The following is a 19,585-nucleotide window of genomic DNA, read 5'->3' on the forward strand; positions in this document are numbered from 1 at the left end:
CATTTTTATCGCTCCTTCTGTGCGTCTGTCATAAATACACACTGAACCTTAGTATTTATTTATTAATATCTCTGGTTTTGATTCAACCCGGGTTGGAAACGTGTGTAAACCTGTCGTGTTTCTGCTTATTTCCTGTGTAGGCATGTTGAAGGTGGTGGCCTCGGTTCTGCAGCTTGGAAACATGAGCTTCAAAAAGGAACGTCACACAGATCAGGCTTCAATGCCTGACAACACAGGTAACGTGCTTTGCCCTTTGAGGTAATTTTCTCTTTTCACCTGCTTACCCTATCAGCTCTAATAACGCCATTATTTCCCTCCTTGCCTTCTTCTGCACCAGCTGCCCAGAAAGTGTCCCATCTCATGGGCATGAACGTGACAGACTTCACCAGGGCCATCCTGTCACCCCGAATCAAAGTGGGCAGAGACTACGTCCAGAAGGCTCAAACTCAGGAACAAGCAGAGTTCGCGGTGGAGGCCCTGGCTAAGGCTACCTATGAAAGGATGTTCCGCTGGCTGGTCATGAGAATCAACAAAGCACTGGACAAGACAAAGAGACAGGGAGCCTCCTTCATTGGCATCCTGGATATTGCTGGCTTTGAGATCTTTGAGGTGAATCCAAATAAAAAGCCTTGCAGAACGTTGCTTGTATCCACGCAAATAATGATCGATGGATTCTGAGCAGTTTCCTCTTCTCTCTGTAGTTAAACTCTTTTGAGCAGCTCTGCATCAATTACACCAACGAGAAGCTGCAGCAGCTCTTCAACCACACCATGTTCATCCTGGAGCAGGAGGAATACCAGAGGGAGGGCATCGAGTGGAGCTTCATCGACTTCGGCCTCGACCTGCAGCCTTGCATCGACCTCATTGAAAAACCAGTTAGTTTTTTCTACTCTTTTTTATTTTTTATTTTTTTAGTTTATGTACTCAAAATGTTTTGTCTTTCTGAGATGGAGTGCAACATAATACAGTTTGCATGCTGTCCTGTGTCCAGGCCAGCCCCCCAGGTATCCTTGCTTTGCTGGATGAGGAGTGCTGGTTTCCCAAGGCAACAGACAAGAGCTTTGTTGAGAAGGTGGTCCAGGAGCAGGGCACACACCCCAAATTCCACAAGCCCAAGAAACTGAAGGATGAAGCAGATTTCTGTATCATTCATTATGCTGGCAAGGTACACATGCACACTTGGTCACCATAGGTCATCTTGATAATGTTCAGCTGTTTAACTAGGTTGCAGGGTCTTGCAAAAGTATTCATATCCCTTGAACTTTTTCACATAAATATTTTTACAACTGTGTGTTTTGTTGCGGATTTTATGGCTGTCTCACACAAAGTACACATAATTGTAAAGTGAAAGGAAAATATCATGCATGGTTTCAAGTTTTTCTTTTAACAAATAAAAATGTTAAAACGGCATCATTAATACCATGAGCACAGTGAGACAGTTAAAGTGGAGAAATTGCTCTGGTCAGGAAACATAAGTTTACTTTTTGGCCTACATGAGAGACGCCATGTGATGGAAATGAAACCAAAGCAATACAGTCTTCACTGTGAAACATGGTGGTGGCTGCATCATGCTGTAGGGACAAAGAAGCTGGTTGATGAGAAGGTGGTTAGAGCTAAATGCAGGGCAATCCTGGAAGAAAACCTGTTGGAGGCTGCAGAAGACTTGAGACTGAGTGGATGTTCCCCTTCTAGCAGGAGACAGCGACCCTAAACATACAGCCAGAGCGACAAAGGAATGGTTTAGATTAAAGCAGGTTCATGTTGGAACGGTCCAATCAAAGTCCAGACAGGATCTAATTTTTAATATAAATGTGTGTCATAGTTGAGATTTTTTTCTTTGGTTTAAAAAAAAATAATAATTCAGTGCCATGATATTCTTTTTTTTTCTCCACTACACTATTTTGTGCTACTTAGTGTTACTCACAAAATACATGAAACGTTGTAATGTGAGAAAAGTTGAAGGGGTGTTGAGATTTTGCGAGGCACTGTACGATGCCTGTAGAGCGGTACGGAGTGATTCTTAAAAATCACACGTTCACTATTGGGGCTTACTGTCTCTTACCAGGTGGACTACAAAGCGGATGAGTGGCTGATGAAGAACATGGACCCACTGAATGATAATGTAGCTACGCTCCTCAATCAGTCCACTGACAAGTTTGTGTCTGAGCTGTGGAGGGACGGTGAGTTTAGGCAGATTTTAAATAGTTTCCTCAGTAGATGAACTTATCTTACTGTTCATGGTGCTTACTCTTTTTATTGTCTGGTGTGTGGGCCTTTGTATTTACCTTTTGTCAAATCCTGCTGGTTGTTTGTCTATTTCTTCCTTTGTTCGGCCCCATTTTTTATCTGTCATCTTTTTCTGTTGGCTCTCAGAGGTACAGCATTGTCAGAGAGCTTATTTTTATCAACGTTTTCCTATTCTGCACTCAGATTCAGGTGAAAAGGTTTCTTTCTTACTATTTTTCCTGCTGTTTGTCCCATGTTTAAATGATTATTACCCACAACACCTTGGCAGCCATGATGTCTTTATCCCATTCTGAAAATATTGGGAGCCTTAAAACAACTCTGTAATAATCTACAGGTCATCTTACTATTTGTTGCTCTTTCATTGGACTCTGCTTTTCTCCCTCTGTGTGCTAGTGTTGTGTGGGGACTCCTGGTGTTGGTCATGGGTACTGCAACAGTGCAGCAATGGGTATATACTGCATGGGTTTGGTTTTGTCACTTTGGCACACATACACATTGAAATCCGTCATTGCACACAGTTTTCACTCCAATGAACAAACTGTCATTGTTTACAGATCTATTTAAGTCACTGCATTGAATATCTATTTGCTTTTTTTGTCATGGTGTGTTATCCTTCTGGTTTCTGTGACTGGCCTGTTGTCCGTTTTTTTTTTATTACACATTTTTCCTCCACATTTACACGCTGTTTGTGTGGTGTTACAGTGGTTCTGGTTCTGTAAACCACCTCCTGTGGTCTGGTGTGTCTTTTTGAGACAACCCGAGACAGTGGTCCTCTTTGTTATTCCTTGTGATGTGCATTTGTTTTGAGTTTGCCTGGTTGGATACTGAGACTACATGAAACCCCTTTGAAGGCCTTTTAAAGCATCTTTTTCGATTTCTCCACACTGTTCTTTGTTTCAGTGGACCGTATTGTGGGCCTGGACAAAGTGTCCGGCATGTCTGAGATGCCTGGTGCCTTTAAGACCCGTAAAGGCATGTTCCGCACCGTGGGCCAGCTCTACAAGGAGCAGCTGTCCAAGCTCATGGCCACACTGAGGAACACGAACCCCAACTTTGTTCGCTGCATTATCCCCAACCATGAGAAAAAGGTATTGGAAGCAATGGCATCTGCTTTTGTTTGTTTTCATTATTTTCATGCGTGGATTATACAAACATTACTCAGGATTTATTACCGAAATGTTTTCATGATCTTCTAGCATGGAAATTGATTTTAAACATACCCTTTTCAAAGATTTCTCACATGTAGATGATATTCATTTAGACATCTAGCCCAGACTGAGTCTGAGTCATCCACAGAGAAGGTTCTGTCACCTCGAGATTTAAGTGACCTGCATTTTTCCATGTTTCCAGGCTGGAAAGCTGGACCCCCACCTGGTTCTAGACCAGCTTAGGTGCAACGGTGTGCTAGAGGGGATCCGTATCTGTAGACAGGGCTTCCCCAACCGCATTGTCTTCCAGGAGTTCAGACAGAGGTAAGGGAGAAGTATCCACTTTGTTTTTATTGGTGCAGGTGGGAGGTGATCAGAATGATCAATAAATTTGTCTTTTTCTATCAGGTATGAAATCCTAACTCCAAATGCCATCCCCAAAGGTTTCATGGATGGGAAGCAGGCCTGTGTCCTCATGGTAGGAGTGCTTGTAGACTTACAGCTTGCCTCCACAATCCCCCTTTCCTCTGCCATGTTGACTGTGCAACCGTTTTCTTTTTAATATCAGATCCGGTCTCTGGAGCTGGATCCCAACCTGTTCCGCATTGGACAGAGTAAAGTTTTCTTCAGGGCAGGAGTCCTTGCTCACCTAGAGGAGGAGAGGGACATGAAGATCACAGACATCATCATCAGTTTCCAGGCCTGGTGCAGAGGCTACGTGGCTCGCAAGTAAGAGAAGAGACTCTGTTGATATCAGAATGCTTTTCTGTGGCTTATGTTGTCGCTGAGTGAACACAGCAACTTCACGGACACTCATCAAGAGCATGGATGCCATATAAACTATGTGCCTTTAATGATTCATTTGAACAGTTGTCCTTGCAGGGTAAAATAATATAACATACAGATGACCTAAAAACAAATATCAGGGGTTGAAGGTGAATATATTATGGATTTCATCCAATCCACCCACGGCTAAAATCATATATAGCTTAAGTAAATCTGGTTAAATATTTGGCCAACCTTGACTTCAGAAATCGTAGCACTCATTTAAACAATCTGGACCCCCACTTTAAGCTTAACCTATACATTTTCAGTAGGGTTGATGTTGATATTCTTTTAGAAGCTTAATGTTGGTCTATTTTATCCATTTCAAAACCAGCTTTTAAGAGTCAAATATTAGCAATGAAACAGACCCACAGCCTGATGCTGCCACCACCATGCTTGGCAGTTGGTAAACCAGTGTAGGGTTTAAAAGTATTGCTTTAACGCCTCCAAACACGCTTCTTGTGATCCTACGTCTTCAGAACAGTTGTCTCCATTTACCTTACACTTTGGGTAAAATTGTTAAATCTTTGACACAGTTGGGTGTTTTTAGATGAGTGATCATAAAGCGGCCTAACATTAAGCTTCAGTAATGGCCCTGACTTCATCTCATTTGAAAACATTGAAAACTGCTTTAAATGAACTTTTAACAATTTTGTTGTAAATTGCTTCCCTGTAAATTAGATTAATCCAAATATTGCTGAGGCTGGATGTATTTATTTGAGCCTGTACCTAGTGGTTTTCACCTGATTCCTGTTTTCAGAATTTGTTGAGTTTTCCACCTGGAAAAAGAATGGCACAAATCCATCATTAAAAGCAGTTTGAGAATTAGGCCAATGAGTGATTGTAAAACCTCTGAGAGATGGTTTGTAATGGTTATTCATGTTTAGTGATTGTAGAGTGTTAATTTGAGTCTCTGGGTGACGTATCGCAGGGCTTTTGCAAAGAGACAACAGCAGCTGACAGCCATGAAGGTGCTTCAGAGGAACTGTGCTGCTTATCTTAAACTGAGGAACTGGCAGTGGTGGAGACTCTTCACTAAGGTATACCTCCTCATCAAAGTAGCGTTTTATTGACTAAGCTTTGGTGTTGGTTTAGCTTTTCTCACTGTCCCTTATTTACACATTTTTAGGTCAAGCCACTGCTTCAAGTCAGCAGGCAGGAGGAGGAGATGCAGGCCAAGGATGAGGAGCTGCATAAGGTGAAGGAGAGGCACCTTCAGGCTGAGCAGCAACTCCAGGAAATGGAGGAAAAACATCAACAGGTAGAATTTATGAGGATAAAATTGTATTTTATATAACGGCCCAACTGTTTACTTTTGATGAAGGTTAACCATCCATACGCTCATTGATTAACTGTGCTTGTAGCTGAGTGCTGAGAAGATGGCCCTGCAGGAACAGCTCCAGGCAGAAACGGAGCTCTGTGCCGAGGCCGAGGAGATGAGAGCCCGTCTGGCTGCCAAAAAGCAGGAGCTAGAGGAGATCCTCCATGACCTAGAGGCGCGTGTAGAGGAGGAGGAAGAGCGCGCTTCTCATTTGACCACTGAGAAGAAGAAGATGCAGCAAAATATTTCTGTAAGAAAAGACTGAGAACTAAATATGAGCCTCTATAACTGCATCACACACCTCCATGGTTTGATTTGCCTAACCAAACATTCTGCCATTAATGTGCACTCAGGATTTGGAGCAGCAGCTGGATGAAGAAGAGGCAGCCAGACAGAAGCTCCAGTTGGAGAAGGTCACTTTGGAAGCCAAAATGAAGAAGATTGAAGAAGACGTCATGGTTCTAGATGACCAGAACAACAAACTACTCAAGGTTGAGATTTACAGAACTTTCATAATTTCTCGTAACAACCTCAAACTTTAATGTGATAGACCAGCACAACCTAGCCCATATGGGAAGTGGAGGGAAAAATACATTTTTACTCTGTTACCCCTAAATACAATCCAGTGCAACAGATTTTAACTAGTAATTGAAGTTTTTCTGTTTGAATCCAGCTGTTCTGTCAAGGTTTGTTAGAGAACAAACAGGATCATGAAAATATGGAAACGTCCAGCAGACAGGTCAGGGTTCTGGAGAATTTTAAATCTGGGTTTGGCTGTCGAACAATATTTCAGTTACTGAACATCGAGCCAAGTTCTGTTCAGTCCATCAGTACAGCACAAATACAAACCTATCAAAACATGGCGATCCCTCTAAACTAACACCCCCCTGAGCCCACGGTCACCATGGGGAAAACATGATGCTGGCAGTAGATCAAAGCATGTTGGTGGCCCAGTCAAACCTGAAAACAATGAATCATTTCCCTTCCCTCCTATAAATATGAGCTGCTTTGTGTCGGTTAATTAAACAAATCCAAATAAAATGTCTTGTAATTTATGGTTGTATTTAGTCAGTGTGTTACAGTTAGTGTTAGCTGTGCTTTTTGTTTGTTTTTTTCACTTGACAATTTCACTGACATATTTTTCGCCATCCAGGAGAAAAAGTTGATGGAGGAGAGGATCTCTGAATTCACCACCAACTTGGCAGAGGAGGAGGAGAAATCGAAGAGTTTACAGAAACTCAAGACGAAACACGAGGCGATGATCACAGACCTGGAGGGTAGGAAAGAAAACTCATAGAAACATTTAGAATGGCGAGGTGCTGTGACTTCTAACCTCTAACACTTGACTGTCACCTCTCTATTTGCTAAATATTCATCCTGTTTTAGATCGCCTGCGCAGGGAGGAGAAGATGCGTCAGGAGCTGGAGAAAAACAGACGCAAACTGGAGGGCGACTTCACTGAGACACACGACCAAATCGCTGAGCTCCAGGCTCAGATTGCTGAGCTCCGTGCACAGCTGGCCAAGAAGGAGGAGGAGCTCCAGGCTGCCTTGGCCAGGTCTGTTTAGCTCACAACATTGGTTCTGGACATAACTCATGGGTTGTTGCTCAATTTACTGAAATTGTATTATATTTCCCTCCTTTAAGAATTGAGGAGGAGGCTGCACAGAAGAACATGGCTCAGAAAAAGATTAGAGAGCTGGAGGCTCAGCTTTCTGAACTACAAGAGGACTTAGAGCTGGAGAAGCAGGCCCGTGTGAAGGCTGAGAAACATCGCAGGGATCTGGGAGAAGAGCTGGAGGCCTTGAAGACAGAGCTTGAGGACACCCTGGACTCTACGGCTGCTATGCAAGAACTCAGGTAGGATAATTTGTCTTGAGCGGGTGCATACAACCTGTGGCTCCTCAAGCCATGCACAGTGGCTCCTAATAACTTCTGTTCAAGGTGTTTATCTTCTCCCAAGCACATTCACCTCTGCTGTGCTCTTATAGGACCAAACGTGAGACGGAGGTGACTCAGCTTAAGAAGAGTCTGGAGGAAGATGCCAAAGTCCATGAACAGCAGCTGGTTGAGATGAGGCAGAAACACAGCCAGGCCTTCGATGAACTTAATGAGCAGCTGGAGCAAGCTAAAAGGGTACCCTCAACACATTCTGTTTTCTTTTTCCATATGCATCTTCTCAGAAACGAGCACTGACAGTTTGTCATTTTGCGCAGAACAAAGTGTCAGTGGAGAAGGCTAAACAAGCCCTGGAGTCAGAGAAGAACGAGCTGATTATTGAGCTTCAGACGCTGATGCAGGGTAAGGGTGACTCTGAACACCGCAGGAAGAAGGCTGAAGGGCTGTCGCAGGAGCTGCAAGCCAAATACTCAGAGGCAGATCGTCAGAGGGTGGAACTGTCTGAGAAACTGGCTAAAGTGCAGGTATGGTTTCATATGCTAGATATTCTCACACCTTCCAAATGATTTAACCCCTGTAGTTAAGCAGTGATCATTGCTGAAATGAACGTATGAAAACATACTTCGACAAACTAAAGCTTGTCGTTTCTTATCATTTATCCACAGGCTGAGCTGGAGAACGTTAACGGCCTGTTGACTGAGGCTGAGGGCAAATCCATAAAGGCGAATAAAGATTTCTCCTCTGTGGAGTCCCAGCTGCAGGATGCCCAGGTATAACCTAGCAGAGCCAGGGTACAAATGTTATGCAGCTGTAGTTACAGAGCTGACGCCACCATCTGCTAAAAGTAGTGTTATAAGCCATTATCTACACACTGTTACAGGACCTACAGATTAGTCCTTGATGATAAGGACTTGTTTTACACACGTTAATATAATATCGACAAAATAATACTTCTATTTAAAAAAATTAATAAAAATAAATACATATTTATATTTAAACGCGTAAGCTATTTTAGTCCCATCCCTTCTCCACTACTTAAAAGACACCACTTCCTATTTATTTCCTGTCCCAAGCCCTTCTTTATAATGCATTACATCTATTTAACCACAATCAAAGTATTTACAGAAATACACATAGATGCATACATTAATGCATATACATTCATAATGTGTATATAGTGGATTGGGAAACCCAATCAATGCCATTCTTCCTCCTTGTACCCTACAGAAAACATATTTTTGTACATTTTAAATTAGTTGGTGCTTAACGTTTGAACTGAAGTCATGTTAAAGTTCCACAGCTCAACTTTACTAACAGATGTGCAGAACGTTTTTAGTGTTATTCGAACACCAGGATTTTTAACATTTAAAATTTCGCCCTTAAATTGTATGTTCTTTCTTATAAGAAACTGTTTTTGAATATCATCATGGCTCTTGATGGCTAAACACATTATTTGGCAGTTGGTAACTGAACTAGAGCCATGAACGTTAATCATTTTATCAATACTTGATTATTATTCTGCATAACTGGTTTTATGGAATATCCTTACAGCCGTCTTTTCCAATACAGATGACCATAATGATGATAAACATTAAGTTCTGGTGAAAACATCTGCACAGTAGTGTTGATATGGTGACTCCTGTGCACCCCACAGAATGTGCCGTAATCTGTGAGCTAGAATGTGTTTATATTTCACCCACAATTGAAATGTTTTTGGTAACATTGTGTGTCTGTAATGGGAGATTTCCAGCTACTACCATGAAACCTCTAAATACAAATTTAATTTGTTTGAACAGGCTGCCTGTATTTTATTTCGGTATGGAAACACGTTTCTTCATTCAAAATAATGGAAATTAAAATCAATTCCTACCACACCTCTTCCACAGCATGCACAACACTCAAAATTTATTATATTTTATATAAATATTAAAATAATTAACATGCTTTTTCTGAGGGACCCACCTTTTTGTCATGATGGAGCTTTTAAGGTGTTTTTTTTTTTTTTGGGGGGAGGTCAAACCTTCTATAAACTTCTATTGTCCATAATAGAAGCAGTTGTTTGTTACATCAAAGTTTCTAATTGTGCCACAGGAACTCCTCCAAGAAGAGACGCGTCAGAAACTGTCTCTCAACACACGTCTGCGCCAGCTGGAGGATGAACAGAACAACCTTAAAGAGCAGCTGGAGGAAGAGGAGGAAGCCAAGAGGAATGTCGAGAAGCAGCTTCAGGCGGTGCAGGCTCAGGTAAGATGCATCAAAGCATTTCCTCCAGGAATGTTTCTGCAGGACAGCAGAGAACCAATTAGTAGCTTCATTTTCTGATGAGCATTTTATTCAATCACTTCAATCACTTGTAACTGTGACAAATGATCGTTTCTGCAATGCCCGTTTCATTTCCCCTACAGCTTGCTGACATGAAGAAAAAGGTGGAGCAGGATGCAGGGTCTCTGGAGTCTGCTGAAGAGGGGAAGAAGAGATTTCAGAGGGACTTGGAAAGCACCAACCAGCGGCTGGAGGAGAAATGTGCCGCTTATGATAAGTTGGACAAAACAAAGACACGTCTTCAGCAGGAGTTGGACGACCTGCTAGTGGACCAAGACCACCTTCGGCAGATTGTCTCCAACTTGGAGAAGAAGCAGAAGAAGTTTGACCAGGTTAATAAACACTGAGATTATATTACTGTATTTTCTTAAATATTTAAGCCGTAAACATCGGTTTTGGCTTGCGTTTATAGATGCTTGCAGAGGAGAAAAATATCTCCGCCCGCTATGCAGAGGAGCGTGACCGAGCTGAAGCTGAGGCACGAGAAAAGGAGACCCGGGCGCTGGCTCTGACCCGTGAGCTGGAATCGCTGATGGACGTTAAGGAGGAACTGGACCGCAACAACAAGCTGCTGCGGGCTGAAATGGAAGATCTGGTGTCGTCTAAGGATGATGTGGGCAAGAATGTAAGTTTTAAGAAGAGGCAGTTTTACTGGGGAATTTCTTCCTGTGATATCCAACTTCACCTTTTTATTCTTGATCTTCCTTTCGTGCTTTGCAGGTTCATGAACTGGAGAAGGGTAAACGTGCTATGGAGCAGCAGCTAGAGGAGATGAAGACTCAGCTGGAGGAGCTGGAGGACGAGCTGCAGGCCACAGAGGACGCCAAGCTGCGTCTGGAAGTCAACATGCAGGCCATGAAGGCACAGTACGAGAGGGACCTGGCAGGACGTGATGAGATGGGAGAGGAGAAGAAGAGAGCACTGGTTAAACAGGTCTGTTGATAGCTGGGTTACAGTACCTTGCTAAAGTATTGATACCCCTGAACATTTTTATCACATTATAACCACAAACCTCACTGTATCTTAGAAATCATCTGTGATTGACCAAGAGACATTATTATAAAATTTATTTACAAGTAGAAATCTGAAAGGTGTAGCATGCATGTTTGTTTGGTCCCCCTTACTCTGATACCCCTAAAAAAAAAAATCCAGTCCAACGAGCTTCCTTCAGAAGTCACCTACATGGTAAATGGACCCTACATCCAGTTTAGGATTTAAACTAAAAGTTATGAGTCCAGCTGTTCTGTAAAGGTCTGAGGCTTGTTGGAGAACATTAGTAAATTAGTCACTGCAAAGACCAGAACAGACAGGTTGGGGAAAAGTTGATAGTAACATGACCAAATATGAACACAGTTCAAGGGGTGTGAATACATTTGCAAGGCAGTATACATTCAGATTTTAATACTGGTTACAGGTAGGTAGTTGAATACTTCTTGGATGTAAAATCAGTGGGTGTGAATCCTGTAGGTGCGTGAGATGGAGATGGAGCTGGAAGACGAGAGGAAGCAGCGCTCGGCAGCTGTAGCTGCACGCAAGAAGCTGGAGCTGGACCTGAAGGAGCTGGAGGCAGCCATCGACATGGCCAACAAGAACCGTGACGAGGCCCTGAAGCAGCTGAAGAAACTTCAGGTGAGCACAACACAAGTGTTTTTTTGCACAGTGGTTCAGCTAAGTCTTAAAGTACCATATTTTCCGCACTATAAGGCGCACTTAAAAACCTTTAATTTTTTCAAAAAATGACAGTGCGCCTTGTAATCCGGAGCGCCTTATATATGGATCAATTGGTTAATTGGTTGATCCATACTGGTTGTACACGGCGCTCTGTCAAAATGTTTCAGTACGACTGGTAAACTACAAAGTCGCACCGCTTGCAGCATTACGGCTACCGTAGTCAGGGGCGTCGCCGAAGTAATAGCGGTAAACACCTGTACTGTGCTTACTCCTAGTCCAACACCACTTGTGTGTGTATAACGTTTGAATGTACTGTTGCAGGAATTGCCTGAACTATATGTGATTAGAAGCTCAGTGTGTGGGGTGTATGTTTCGTGTGTGTGTATGGAAGATGTTGACATTACTCCTCCGAACAGAGGTGGCGCTGTGTGCTGCCGTAGCTGAGAATCAAGAGTGAAGGAGTGACGTCGGTATTATTGTGTGTGTGGGGTGGGTAGAGACGGCGACCGGAGCAGCGATGTATGAGTCTGTAAGCCCTGTGTTTTTACGTGCTGCAAAGTCATTAAAAAGAACCCCGAATCTCATCAACAACTTCATAGACTCCAATGCATTCCTAACGTGCGGTTGGCTCTATTCAATAGATTTCTATGTAGAGGAGACCTTACCACGAGAGTGAATGGAGTTATCAGAACGCTGATTTGTAGTGTATTAATAAAGTTTGACTGACTGACTTATCTGACTGTTTTGTTGACATTCTCTTTAGCACAGCTCCATCTAGTGGATGCATAACGCAACCCCAGTCAAACGTTTGACTGCAGTAGCTTCTATTCTATGCGCCTTATAATCCGGTGCGCCTTATAGTGCAGAAAATACGGTACTAAAAATCTGTTTCCTGCACCTCAATTTACACACGTTTCTGTTCTCAGGCTCAGATGAAGGATCTCATCCGAGAGTTGGAGGACACTCGCATGTCCAGAGATGAAATCCTAACCCAGAGCAAGGAGACTGAGAAGAAGCTGAAGGGCATGGAGGCTGATATGATCCAAATGCAGGAAGTCTGTTTCCACACTAAAGTTCAACTTGCCGCTTACTTTTTGATTATTGCTGACATCATTTCTCATTTCATCTTTCAACATTCAGGAGCTGGCAGCTGCAGAGAGAGTGAAGAGACAGGCCCAGCAGGAGAGAGACGAACTGCAGGATGAAATCAACAACCAGGCTGCCAAGAAGTAGGACTTCTGTCAAAAGGACCATATGGTACATCTTGTTTTTGGAGCTGGCGGTTATGAACCTCTCCTCTTTGTTCAACCCTCAGTGCTCAGGCTGCAGAAGAGAGGAGACGACTGGAGGCTCGTATTGCTCAGCTGGAGGAGGAGCTGGAGGAGGAACAGTGCAACACCGAGCTGATCAATGACAGGCTGAAGAAGGCAATGCTGCAGGTTTGTTGGCTTACGTTTCATAACCAGATTTCATTTTAACTGGATCCAATAGTCATTACAAAAGCTGTGGTAGTTTTTTGAATGAAAATATTAGAAATTTATGGATGGATTTGTTTGATTATTAGACTGACCAGATAAACGTTGAGCTGACTGCAGAGCGCAGCATCTCTCAGCGTGTCGAAGGGGCTCGCAGCCAGTTGGAGCGTCAGAACAAGGAGCTGAAACTGAAACTCCAGGAGCTTGAGGGAACCATTAAGTCCAAGTACAAGGCCAACATGACTGCCCTGGAAGCAAAGATCGCTCAGCTGGAGGAACAGCTGGACATTGAATCCAGGTAAGAAATTTAAACATGGCAATGCTGGACAGAAATTGAATTTTTCAAAAAGTAGTAATAACTTAGTAACAAAGATATGAGAGATTTTATGGCAGAGTTTGATTATGTAAAGCTTTGACCTGCAGATTCAGAGTTCTCTTTAAGAACTACAACATTTTCTATATCCTGGATAAATGAAATATTCAACTGAACAATAAAAGTTTACAGTAAAACAAAAATAAACCTCTTTATACCAACATAATGTTGCTGAACTCTGAATCTCTAGAAATCTTAAATTCAATAAAATCATACAGCTAAAAAGAGTAACGGCATATAGACTGTACAAGATGTATTGTAACTCATTACCATTAATATTGGAGGGGGAAAAAGCTATGGTTAGTGTTAAATAGTGTTTTTTTTTTTTCATTTGTGGTAGAGGGCAGTCTTGGTTACACAGCTCTGCAGTGAGCAATAAGTAAAACTAGTGCTGTTAGCACTGGTAACATCAGTCTCTCTTTATACGCTATAGAGTTAGTAGATGTTTAGACCAGGAAACCGCCAACAATTCCTATCCCAGCCCAGCAAGCTTTGTAACAGATGGACTCGGGCTCTTCAAGAGGATAAAACAGATCAACTTTGCTGTAAAATATTTCGCCTTTTGTTATGTAAGGTTAAACTCCTTGTTGTGGCAGCATGAATGAACAGCCAATGCGCCTCTGTAGGAAGCAGTTTCCTTTCGAGACGTTTCTTACACCTTAGGTGCGTCTTCTACTTCTTTTTAAACACCTTGTAGTTAACTTAGACTCTTTTTCATTCGGTAATAGCTTCCACACTGAAGAGTGTTGCTAGTGAGATTTGGTAGAGCTTAGGTGTGGTTCAGTCACTAATCAGAAAGAGATCAGATTTGTAGTTTCTGATTAGTTGACTGCTGCTCAAATATAAAAAGGGGGCACCAGCTAATTTCTCTGTGCAGCTTTACTTGGTAATTTATTCTTAAAAATCCCATTTTACCAGCTTATTAGATTAGGCAACAAACTTAAAACTGACTAATAATTGTTTTCCTCAGGGAGAGACTGACTGCCACCAAACTAGTAAGACGCACTGAGAAGAAACTGAAGGAAGTTATCCTGCAGGTGGATGATGAAAGGCGCAATGCAGAGCAGCAGAAGGACCAGGTCAGTTTAAAGTGCAACATTTCTACTCCCCAGATTCCCAAAAACACATTTACCAAAAGCTTTTCAGAAAATCTTGGTTTACCCTCCCTTGAATTCAATCACACATATACGGAAGATCAGCTTTTAACCTCATCTGAGTTCATTTGATATTCCAGGCCGATAAGTTGAACTCCCGTATGAAGCAACTGAAGCGTCAGCTAGAGGAGGCAGAGGAGGAGGCCCAGAGAGCCAACGCCAACCGAAGGAAACTCCAGAGGGAGCTGGAGGATGCCACAGAGTCTGCAGATGCCATGAACCGTGAAGTTGTCTCCCTCAAGAGCAAGCTCAGGTAGAAAGAGTGACCATAAAGACACAAAAGGCTTTTAATGCCATCATGTTAAAAAACAATAGATGTCTGTTGCAAGTTTCACCATAAACTAGATCAAATGTTCTTACAAGGTTAAAGACTGTCATTGGATTTTCCTAACCGCTTTCTAACCTTCCTATTTTAGGCGTGGTGACCTCCCATTCACCGTACGCCGCACTGTCCCTCGCAGCGGTGTCGAAAGTGACGAAGAAAGTGAGCCCAAGGCTGAGGCCCCAGAGCCCCAAGCTTGAACAGACCACGCCACTCACCTCTTCAGAGCTGAATCCTAACCAGAAGGACCCAAATACAAAAGAGCATCCATTACTGTAAGATGGAAAAAAAACATGTCCAGATTAAAGGCAGGAATTCAGTTCAGTCCTGCGACTGTCTATTTGAACAGCATCAAACTATGCATCCATAAGCACGGCTACTCGTATAAATAAGCCAGTAAACGCAGACAATCGCCATTCTGACTTGCGCTCAAATTTCTCTTTTTAGGCCAAGTTCTTTCATCGCTTCCTTTTTCATTCTCTGGGAAAAGTAAAACTATTTTTATAAGGAAAATTTTGACTTGTAATAGTCCTGATTTAGGATTTATTTTTCTAATTGAGGGGGGAAAAGGATACATAAATAAATGAAGACAATTACTGGAATGGGACCAAAGGAATATCAACTAGAAGTGTATTTTATTCAGACATTTTTTTATTATGGTAAAGAATGGAACCGCTTCATGTGTATTATGCTCAATTTCTCTTCTTCACGGTTTATAAGACTTATACAAAATCCTGAAACGTACTCTACAGACCTAGCTGCAATTAGCACTCGTTACAATGTTTTTGGCCTATTTTGTTCACGCTTCTTGTAGAAACACAAAGCTGAAGGCGTATTTCATCAATCGGAGATATACTGAATGTGTTTAATTGGTGCGCTGAAATTTCTTAATTTGCACTGAAATGGAAGAAAAGTTATTAACCTAAACGGCATACCACTGCAATTGTGGATTTCACTGAAACGGTAAAGATGAAACGTTCAAGTCTTTGAATGACCGTACACATGCTTATTTAGTGAGTGCGCACACACTGCCAACACACACTATAAAAGCCTTCAATACAACTGACACCTACTTGCCAGGGAACATGGCTTTAGTTTTGTTGTTTCTGGACATACATTGACTTTTTTTTTTTTCTTGCCATCAATGTTGTTTTTTTATGTTCAGGGTGAAGTATAAATGGTTGGGTAGCTTTTTATTGACTTGCAGCGCACACTGTATTCTTAGGGCACTGCTTTTTAAGACAGGTAACTGAATAATTGAACCAAAGGCAGATTCAGGAGGGAGGGACATTCTTCATCACTGGAAAAGTTGTACACTATACTATGGTGTTTGTATGTGGTCTGGTGGAGATCTCAGCTGTTGGTGACAGGACGATGTGTACCCCTCACAGACTGTGAACAGGGTCACCTTTTGGCTCACACTGCTGGAAAGTGAGAGGAATCTGTTATTTCCAAATAATGGCTCATAATTCAAAAGATCATGTATTTCATACTTCATAATAAACAAAGGCAAGCCAAGAGAAAGAAAGAAAGGAAACAATGTGCACCAGTTATTTTGTAACGTTTGTCTGCAACTCTGGCATGGAATCGTGGTCAAACATGATATTGCAAATAAAGATGCTTTCTAAACTGCCATCTGGTCCTGTTTTTCTTTTCTCTGTAGTCCAGTTTGTTTTATGTTCATTTCCACCATTAATCCTAATACAGGGCTTGTAGAGGAGGTCTAGTTTAAAGTTGAAATTTTGGTTCCTTTCAGTCAGTGCCTTGCAAAATTATTCATGCCCCTCTAATTTCTCCATTTTTATCACATTATGGCAACTCTGATGTACTCTGTTGGGCTTTTATGATGGACCCTCCAATACGTAGAGAATTATTGTGAAACTCATCCCCATAGAGATGCGAGGTAGTGGCAACATACTTCAGCAGCAGCTGGTCAGATTTCATGGGTAGATGGATGGAGCTAAATATAAGGCGATTCTGGGAAGAAAACAAACCCTCAGATGCTGCACAGATGTCCAGCAGAACAACAATCTTAAACTAATGCAGCTAAGGCTACAACAAAATTTAACGGCATTCATCTATCAGATGGGCAACCATTTTGAACTATATGTGTAAAGCTGGTAGAGATCCCAAAAGACAACGAATTACAACAAAAGGTGATTTCGCAAAGTATTAGCTCAGTGGGGTAAGAATAAAAATGCACACTGTCTTTTATTGTCTTAATACGGATGATTTTGGCATACAGCTCATGAAAACCCAAAATTCCTATCTCACAAAATTAGCATATCATTAAAAGGGTCTCTAAACGAGCTATGAACCTAATCATTTGAATCAACGAGTTAACTCTAAACACCTGCAAAAGATTCCTGAGGCCTTTAAAACTCCCAGCCTGGTTCATCACTCAAAACCCCAATCATGGGTAAGACTGCCGACCTGACTGCTGTCCAGAAGGCCACTATTGACACCCTCAAGCAAGAGGGTAAGACACAGAAAGAAATTTCTGAACGAATAGGCTGTTCCCAGAGTGCTGTATCAAGGCACCTCAGTGGGAAGTCTGTGGGAAGGAAAAAGTGTGGCAGAAAACGCTGCACAACGAGAAGAGGTGACCGGACCCTGAGGAAGATTGTGGAGAAGGGTCGATTCCAGACCTTGTTGGACCTGCGGAAGCAGTGGACTGAGTCTGGAGTAGAAACATCCAGAGCCACCGTGCACAGGCGTGTGCAGGAAATGGGCTACAGGTGCCGCATTCCCCAGGTCAAGCCACTTTTGAACCAGAAACAGCGGCAGAAGCGCCTGACCTGGGCTACAGAGAAGCAGCACTGGACTGTTGCTCAGTGGTCCAAAGTACTTTTTTCGGATGAAAGCAAATTCTGCATGTCATTCGGAAATCAAGGTGCCAGAGTCTGGAGGAAGACTGGGGAGAAGGAAATGCCAAAATGCCAGAAGTCCAGTGTCAAGTACCCACAGTCAGTGATGGTCTGGGGTGCTGTGTCAGCTGCTGGTGTTGGTCCACTGTGTTTTATCAAGGGCAGGGTCAATGCAGCTAGCTATCAGGAGATTTTGGAGCACTTCATGCTTCCATCTGCTGAAAAGCTTTATGGAGATGAATATTTCATTTTTCAGCACGACCTGGCACCTGCTCACAGTGCCAAAACCACTGGTAAATGGTTTACTGACCATGGTATCACTGTGCTCAATTGGCCTACCAACTCTCCTGACCTGAACCCCATAGAGAATCTGTGGGATATTGTGAAGAGAACGTTGAGAGACTCAAGACCCAACACTCTGGATGAGCTAAAGGCCGCTATCGAAGCATCCTGGGCCTCCATAAGACCTCAGCAGTGCCACAGGCTGATTGCCTCCATGCCACGCCGCATTGAAGCAGTCATTTCTGCAAAAGGATTCCCGACCAAGTATTGAGTGCATAACTGTACATGATTATTTGAAGGTTGACGTTTTTTGTATTAAAAACACTTTTCTTTTATTGGTCGGATGAAATATGCTAATTTTGTGAGATAGGAATTTTGGGTTTTCATGAGCTGTATGCCAAAATCATCCGTATTAAGACAATAAAAGACCTGAAATATTTCAGTTATTGTGCAATGAATCTAAAATATATGAATGTTAAATTTTCATCATGACATAATGGAAAATAATGAACTTTATCACAATATGCTAATATTTTGAGAAGGACCTGTATATGTAACTTTACATCGGACTTGACAAATTCACATTCGGGGTTCCCCAAAGTTCCCTCTGGGGGCCCCTTCTGTTTAATATCTAGATGCTCCCACTAGCTCAGGTTAAAACAAGTTACCATTACAACGTAGATGACACGCAGCTCTACATTACAATGTCCCCAGAAGACGATGAACCTATTCATTGGCGACATACATACATCAAATCCAAGTGTGGATATGCTATGATTTTCTTCAATTAAACCAAAGCTGAGGTAATAATTTTTGGACCAAAAGTACTCAAGAGTCTTCAGTTACTACAGCTAGAAACCACTGAGTCTGCCTTCTATCCCCTGAATAACATTTCCAGGACTAAAGGAATAATGTCCCAGCAGGATCTTTAAGAACTCATCCATGTGTTTATCTTAAGTCGAATTGATTACTGGAATAGTGTCTTCACAGGTCTGCCTGTAAGTCAATCAGACAGCTGCAGCTGATCCAGAACGCTGCTGCCCTCACCCTCACTAGAACTTAGAAAGTAGAGCACATCACCCCAGACTTTAAAATACTTTTGTTAGTTTAAAAGCCACTGAATGGCTCGGCACTAAATACAAAATAAGATTTGTTGTATCGGACCACTGAGGTCTTCTGGTTGCAATCTACTCTGCAACCTCAGAATCAGAACCAAGCATGGAGAAGCAGCATTCAGTTCTTATGCTCCACTAATCTGGAACAAACTTTCAGAAAACTGCAAAAATGTTGAATCCCTGAGTTTTATGAAATTATAGTTAAAAAGAAAGGTCTTTGACTGTTCTATTTAAACTATTAACTGAAACATTAAGTCTTTAGTCCAACTTTCTTTCCTTTGTCACTTCAATGAACTTTTAATGATTTTTTTTCTTTCTAATGTTTCTAATCTAAAGCAATTTGAATAGTCTTGTTGCTGAAATATGTATAATACAAATAAATTGCCATCGCCCTGAAGTTCGTGGGTAAATGTGAAAACGTCAAGGATTCATGAAGACTTTTGCAACTCACGGTACGTAATGTCATCACCAGCAGATGGCAGTAATGTTTTTTCACAAACGCTGACGTAGGTACAAACAGGTCAGAACCGGTCGCACAGCAGAACGTGTTCTCCTATGGACACA

At 42.1% G+C, this 19,585-nt stretch overlaps 1 protein-coding gene across 2 annotated transcripts in view; it reads left to right on the forward strand.

The window, feature by feature from the left end:
* LOC124862625 (myosin-9-like) overlaps positions 1-16,390 on the forward strand; it is a 34,673-nt gene extending 18,283 nt beyond the window's left edge. For both annotated transcript variants that reach the window (XM_047356664.1, XM_047356665.1), the window contains 31 exons: positions 141-236; positions 338-609; positions 702-875; positions 992-1,165; positions 2,066-2,180; positions 3,148-3,335; positions 3,598-3,719; positions 3,804-3,873; positions 3,964-4,124; positions 5,152-5,260; positions 5,350-5,481; positions 5,585-5,791; positions 5,895-6,032; positions 6,695-6,818; positions 6,928-7,099; positions 7,189-7,401; positions 7,533-7,677; positions 7,758-7,964; positions 8,106-8,210; positions 9,532-9,684; positions 9,846-10,094; positions 10,175-10,387; positions 10,483-10,695; positions 11,230-11,391; positions 12,360-12,488; positions 12,574-12,662; positions 12,749-12,872; positions 12,998-13,206; positions 14,252-14,360; positions 14,516-14,688; positions 14,852-16,390. In XM_047356664.1, the coding sequence (XP_047212620.1) occupies positions 141-236; positions 338-609; positions 702-875; positions 992-1,165; positions 2,066-2,180; positions 3,148-3,335; positions 3,598-3,719; positions 3,804-3,873; positions 3,964-4,124; positions 5,152-5,260; positions 5,350-5,481; positions 5,585-5,791; positions 5,895-6,032; positions 6,695-6,818; positions 6,928-7,099; positions 7,189-7,401; positions 7,533-7,677; positions 7,758-7,964; positions 8,106-8,210; positions 9,532-9,684; positions 9,846-10,094; positions 10,175-10,387; positions 10,483-10,695; positions 11,230-11,391; positions 12,360-12,488; positions 12,574-12,662; positions 12,749-12,872; positions 12,998-13,206; positions 14,252-14,360; positions 14,516-14,688; positions 14,852-14,957 (4,853 nt within the window). In that variant the 3' untranslated portion in view covers positions 14,958-16,390. The remainder of the gene's footprint in view (positions 1-140; positions 237-337; positions 610-701; positions 876-991; positions 1,166-2,065; positions 2,181-3,147; positions 3,336-3,597; positions 3,720-3,803; positions 3,874-3,963; positions 4,125-5,151; positions 5,261-5,349; positions 5,482-5,584; positions 5,792-5,894; positions 6,033-6,694; positions 6,819-6,927; positions 7,100-7,188; positions 7,402-7,532; positions 7,678-7,757; positions 7,965-8,105; positions 8,211-9,531; positions 9,685-9,845; positions 10,095-10,174; positions 10,388-10,482; positions 10,696-11,229; positions 11,392-12,359; positions 12,489-12,573; positions 12,663-12,748; positions 12,873-12,997; positions 13,207-14,251; positions 14,361-14,515; positions 14,689-14,851) is intronic.
* Positions 16,391-19,585: the final 3,195 nt, after the last annotated feature.

Source organism: Girardinichthys multiradiatus, chromosome X, assembly GCF_021462225.1.
Source record: "Girardinichthys multiradiatus isolate DD_20200921_A chromosome X, DD_fGirMul_XY1, whole genome shotgun sequence".
Classification (NCBI taxonomy): Eukaryota; Metazoa; Chordata; class Actinopteri; order Cyprinodontiformes; family Goodeidae; genus Girardinichthys; species Girardinichthys multiradiatus.